Below are 6,488 nucleotides of genomic sequence, written 5' to 3' on the forward strand. Positions count from 1 at the left end.
AGGAAGCTGCTTGGGATAATCTGGGATGTGTATAGACTTTAGGAAGCTGCTTGGGATAATATGGGATGTGTATAAACCTTAGGAAGTTGCTTGGGATAATCTGGGATGTGTATAAAATTTTGGAAGTTGCTTGGGAGAATATGGGATGTGTATAAACCTTAGGAAGCTGCTAAGGATAATTTGGGATGTGTATAAACTTTAGGAAGCTGCTTGGTCAAATCTGGGATGTGTATAAACCTTAAGAAACTGCTTGGTCAAATCTGGGATGTGTATAAACCTTAGGAAGCTGCTTTGGAGAATCTGGGATGTGTATAAACCTCAGGAAGCTGCTTAGGATAATTTGGGATGTGTATAAACCGTAGGAATCTGCCATGGAGAATCTGGGATGTGTATAAACCGTAGGAATCTGCTTGGGAGAATCTGGGATGTGTATAGACCTTAGGAAGCTGCTTGGGAGATTCTGGGATGTGTATAGACTTTAAGAAGCTGCTTGGGAGAATCTGGGATGTGTATAAACCGTAGGAATCTGCTTGGGAGAATCTGGGATGTGTGTAGACCTTAGGAAGCTGCTTGGGATAATCTGGGATGTGTATAGACCTCAGGAAGCTGCTTCGGGGGATCTGGGATGTGTATAAACCTCAGTAGGCTGCTTGGGAGAATCTGGGATGTGTATAAACCTTAGGAAGCTGTTTGGGAGAATCTGGGATGTGTATATACCTTAGGAAGCTTCTTAGGATAATCTGGGATGTGTATAGACTTTAGGAAGCTGCTTGGGATAATCTGGGATGTCTATAAACTTTAGGAAGCTGCTTGCGAGAATCTGGGATGTGTATAAACCTTAGGAAGCTGCTTGGGAGAATCTGGGATGTGTATAAACCTTAGGAATCTGCTAGGGAGAATCTGGGATGTGTATAAACCGTAGGAATCTGCTTGGGAGAATCTGGGATGTGTATAGACCTTAGGAAGCTGCTTGGGAGATTCTGGGATGTGTATAGACTTTAAGAAGCTGCTTGGGAGAATCTGGGATGTGTATAAACCGTAGGAAGCTGCTTGGGATAATCTGGGATGTGTATAGACTTTAGGAAGCTGCTTCGGGGGATCTGGGATGTGTATAAACCTCAGTAGGCTGCTTGGGAGAATCTGGGATGTGTATAAACCTTAGGAAGCTGCTTGGGAGAATCTGGGATGTGTATAGACCTTGGAAAGCTGCATGGGATAATCTGGGATGTGTATAAACCTTAGGAAGCTGCTTGGGAGAATCTGGGATGTGTATAGACCTTAGGAAGCTGCTTGGGAGAATCTGAGATGTGTATAGACCTTAGGAAGCTGCTTGGGATAATCTGAGATGTGTATAAACCTTAGGAAGCTGCTTGGGAGAATCTGGGATGTGTATAGACCTTAGGAAGCTGCTTGGGAGAATCTGAGATGTGTATAAACCTTAGGAAGCTGCTTGGGAGAATCTGGGATGTGTATAGACCTTAGGAAGCTGCTTTGGAGAGTCTGGGATGTGTAAAGACTTTAGGAAGCTGCTTGGGGGATCTGGGATGTGTATAAACATCAGTAGGCTGCTTGGGAGAATCTGGGACGTGTATAAACCTTAGGAAGCTGCTTGGGAGAATCTGGGATGTGTATAGACCTTGGGAAGCTGCTTGGGATAATCTGGGATGTGTATAACATTTAGGAAGCTGCTTAGGAGAATCTGAGATGTGTATAAACCTTAGGAATCTGCTAAGGAGAATCTGGGATGTGTATAAACCTTAGGAAGTTGCTTGGGATAATCTGGGATGTGTATAAAATTTAGGAAGCTGCTTGGGAGAATATGGGATGTGTATAAACTTTAGGAACCTGCTTGGGGGAGATCTGGGGTGTGTATAGACCTCAGGAAGCTGCTTGGGGGGGGGGGATCTGGGATGTGTATAAACCTCACTAGGCTGCTTGGGAGAATCTGGGATGTGTAGAAACCTTAGGAAGCTGCTTGGGAGAATCTGGGATGTGTATAAACCTTAGGAAGCTGCTTAGCCAGATCTGGGATGTGTATAAACCTTAGGAATCTGCTTGGTTAGATCTGGGATGTGTTTAAACCTTAGGAATCTGCTAAGGTGAATCTGGGATGTGTATAAACCTTAGGAATCTGCTAAGGAGAATCTGGGATGTGTATAAACCTTAGGAATCTGTTTGGGAGAATCTGGGATGTGTATAAACCTTAGGAATCTGCTAAGGAGAATCTGGGATGTGTATAAACCTTAGGAAGCTGCTTGGGAGAATCTGAGATGCGATTAAACCTTAGGAAGCTGCTTGGGAGAGTCTGGGATGTGTATAAACCTTAGGAAGCTGCTTGGGAGAATCTGAGATGCGATTAAACCTTAGGAAGCTGCTTGGGAGAATGTGGGATGTGTATAAACCTTAGGGAGCTGCTTAGGAGAATCTGGGATATGTATAAACCTTAGGAAGCTGCTTGGGAGAATGTGGGATGTGTATAAACCTTAGGGAGCTGCTTAGGAGAATCTGGGATGTGTATAAAGTACCTTAGGAAGCTGCTTTGGATTTGCTTACTAGATGGCTCAAATCTCCCAAAGACTAAAACCTGGCGAGATGTGTACTCCTACAAACGGCCATATTACTTTGTTACATTTTCAAAGGGATACTCAGGAGACAAAGATCATTATTTTCAATTCACATCATTAAAAAAAAGAAGACGCTGTTCATTTTAAAGGCGTTGCATACTTACAGCTTCTGTGTTAGCTGAGGCAGACAGATTCTTGGAATCACCATCTGTAACCCTAATATTACTAGAGTATTCCTCATGCTGTCTCGTTAGCCCTAAACTTTTCAGAATTTTCCAAAAATTATTTCTAAATTTTGTGCCAATGAAAAAATATAACACTGGGTTAAGACAAGCGTGTGTGAAGGCCATGGCTTCTGTTACTATCAGTGCTCTCACAAAGTGCGTGTTATTGCTCAGTGACTTGGCCAATACATATAATAACAGTAATGAATTATATGGCAGTTGGGTAGCAATAAAAACTGCTACTAATAGGAATATTATTCTCATTGATTTAGTTTTTTGGGTACTCCTGGCAGTAATTAGCGTCTTTATGATAAAAGTGTAACATATGATCATTGCTGACAATGGCAATAAAAACCCAATTGCCGTCTGAAGTGACTGAACAACCAGCTCCATGTTGGGCATGCTATAGTCATCAATGCATATTCCGTTCTCGGAAGCCTTGCTGTATTTAAGCTGTGGAACTGCAAGAAGGAGCGACAGCATCCAGATGACGGCACACATGCCATGTCTCCATCGCTCTTTGTACACCTGAGATTGGTTCACCTTAGTAACTTTAGTGATAGAAATAAACCTGTGGAAAGTGATAGCAGTAAGTGTAAGCATTGATGTATACAGGTTTATTCTGTACATGCCTCTTGTAATCTTGCACATGGCGTCACCAAAGAACCCGGAGTGGACAGACTCGTACGCCAGGAATGGAAGCGTGCAGAGGAACAGAAAGTCTGCAATGGCCAAGTTCACCAGAAATGTGTCTGTCAGGGTTTTCTGCTTCTCATAGAAGACAAACACAATTATAACCAGCAGGTTTCCAATAAATCCAAAGATACAGGTGATGGAGTAAATGATAGGTATAAACAGATCATTGAGCTGGTAAGGATCACTGGTGCCATTGTCTTTCTTCTCCAGTGCCGACACAAGCTCCGCATAGTCCATCTAGCATTGAATATAAGATGGATATACAGTAAGGATTGTTATATCATTATTTCACCAATACGCAAAGATCTCACTAAATACAACAGTCTGGGATAAAAGTCTACAGGGCAGATGTACGAAGCCTTGGAGAGAGGTAACATACCAGCCAATCAGTCCCTAACTGCAATGTTACAGGCTGGGTTTGAAAAAATGACAGAAGCTGAGTGGAGAAAGATATACTACCAACCACTCTCCAAGGATTAATACATCTCCCCGCTTATCCTGAGTACTCAGCTCTGATAAGCTGCGCTGAGAACCTATTTAATACACAAAAGAGTACGTCTGATGTACGTTTCAGTAACACACGTTACTTTCCTCAAGGGTTTCAGTAACACACATTACTTTCCTCAAGGGTTTCAGTAACACACGTTACTTTTCTCAAGGGTTTCAGTAACACACGTTACTTTCCTCAAGGGTTTCAGTAACACACGTTACTTTCCTCAAGGGTTTCAGTAACACACGTTACTTTCCTCAAGGGTTTCAGTAACACATGTTACTTTCCTCAAGGGTTTCAGTAACACACGTTACTTTCCTCAAGGGTTTCAGTAACACGTTACTTTCCTCAAGGGTTTCAGTAACACACGTTACTTTTCTCAAGGGTTTCAGTAACACACGTTACTTTCCTCAAGGGTTTCAGTAACACACATTACTTTCCTCAAGGGTTTCAGTAACACACATTACTTTCCTCAAGGGTTTCAGTAACACACGTTACTTTCCTCAAGGGTTTCAGTAACACACGTTACTTTCCTCAAGGGTTTCAGTAACACACGTTACTTTCCTCAAGGGTTTCAGTAACACAAGTTACTTTCCTCAAGGGTTTCAGTAACACAAGTTACTTTCCTCAAGGGTTTCAGTAACACACGTTACTTTCCTCAAGGGTTTCAGTAACACACGTTACTTTCCTCAAGGGTTTCAGTAACACACGTTACTTTCCTCAAGGGTTTCAGTAACACGTTACTTTCCTCAAGGGTTTCAGTAACACACATTACTTTTCTCAAGGGTTTCAGTAACACACGTTACTTTCCTCAAGGGTTTCAGTAACACACGTTACTTTCCTCAAGGGTTTCAGTAACACACGTTACTTTCCTCAAGGGTTTCAGTAACACACGTTACTTTCCTCAAGGGTTTCAGTAACACATGTTACTTTCCTCAAGGGTTTCAGTAACACACGTTACTTTCCTCAAGGGTTTCAGTAACACACGTTACTTTTCTCAAGGGTTTCAGTAACACACGTTACTTTCCTCAAGGGTTTCAGTAACACACATTACTTTCCTCAAGGGTTTCAGTAACACACATTACTTTCCTCAAGGGTTTCAGTAACACACGTTACTTTCCTCAAGGGTTTCAGTAACACACGTTACTTTCCTCAAGGGTTTCAGTAACACACGTTACTTTCCTCAAGGGTTTCAGTAACACAAGTTACTTTCCTCAAGGGTTTCAGTAACACAAGTTACTTTCCTCAAGGGTTTCAGTAACACACGTTACTTTCCTCAAGGGTTTCAGTAACACACGTTACTTTCCTCAAGAGTTTCAGTAACACACGTTACTTTCCTCAAGGGTTTCAGTAACACGTTACTTTCCTCAAGGGTTTCAGTAACACACATTACTTTTCTCAAGGGTTTCAGTAACACACGTTACTTTCCTCAAGGGTTTCAGTAACACACGTTACTTTCCTCAAGGGTTTCAGTAACACACGTTACTTTCCTCAAGGGTTTCAGTAACACACGTTACTTTCCTCAAGGGTTTCAGTAACACGTTACTTTCCTCAAGGGTTTCAGTAACACACGTTACTTTCCTCAAGGGTTTCAGTAACACGTTACTTTCCTCAAGGGTTTCAGTAACACACGTTACTTTCCTCAAGGGTTTCAGTAACACACGTTACTTTCCTCAAGGGTTTCAGTAACACACGTTACTTTCCTCAAGGGTTTCAGTAACACACATTACTTTCCTCAAGGGTTTCAGTAACACACATTACTTTCCTCAAGGGTTTCAGTAACACACGTTACTTTCCTCAAGGGTTTCAGTAACACACGTTACTTTCCTCAAGGGTTTCAGTAACACACGTTACTTTCCTCAAGGGTTTCAGTAACACACGTTACTTTCCTCAAGGGTTTCAGTAACACATGTTACTTTCCTCAAGGGTTTCAGTAACACACGTTACTTTCCTCAAGGGTTTCAGTAACACGTTACTTTCCTCAAGGGTTTCAGTAACACACGTTACTTTTCTCAAGGGTTTCAGTAACACACGTTACTTTCCTCAAGGGTTTCAGTAACACACATTACTTTCCTCAAGGGTTTCAGTAACACACATTACTTTCCTCAAGGGTTTCAGTAACACACGTTACTTTCCTCAAGGGTTTCAGTAACACACGTTACTTTCCTCAAGGGTTTCAGTAACACACGTTACTTTCCTCAAGGGTTTCAGTAACACAAGTTACTTTCCTCAAGGGTTTCAGTAACACAAGTTACTTTCCTCAAGGGTTTCAGTAACACACGTTACTTTCCTCAAGGGTTTCAGTAACACACGTTACTTTCCTCAAGGGTTTCAGTAACACACGTTACTTTCCTCAAGGGTTTCAGTAACACGTTACTTTCCTCAAGGGTTTCAGTAACACACATTACTTTTCTCAAGGGTTTCAGTAACACACGTTACTTTCCTCAAGGGTTTCAGTAACACACGTTACTTTCCTCAAGGGTTTCAGTAACACACGTTACTTTCCTCAAGGGT

The 6,488-nt window shown here is 41.9% G+C and overlaps 1 protein-coding gene across 1 annotated transcript; it reads right to left on the reverse strand.

Moving 5' to 3' along the window:
* Positions 1 to 1,401: 1,401 nt before the first annotated feature.
* On the reverse strand, positions 1,402 to 3,721 carry CXCR6 (C-X-C motif chemokine receptor 6). Its single transcript, XM_063951300.1, has one exon. The coding sequence runs from the start codon at positions 3,719 to 3,721 to the stop codon at positions 2,708 to 2,710; it is 1,014 nt and encodes a 337-aa protein (XP_063807370.1). The 3' UTR covers positions 1,402 to 2,707.
* Positions 3,722 to 6,488: the final 2,767 nt, after the last annotated feature.

This window comes from Pseudophryne corroboree, unplaced genomic scaffold (genome assembly GCF_028390025.1).
Source record: "Pseudophryne corroboree isolate aPseCor3 unplaced genomic scaffold, aPseCor3.hap2 scaffold_1454, whole genome shotgun sequence".
Taxonomy (NCBI): Eukaryota; Metazoa; Chordata; class Amphibia; order Anura; family Myobatrachidae; genus Pseudophryne; species Pseudophryne corroboree.

Bases quoted from the DNA above. Each gene is read 5' to 3' on its own strand.
- CXCR6 (XM_063951300.1), bottom strand. From the start codon at position 3,721: ATGGACTATGCGGAGCTTGTGTCGGCACTGGAGAAGAAAGACAATGGC.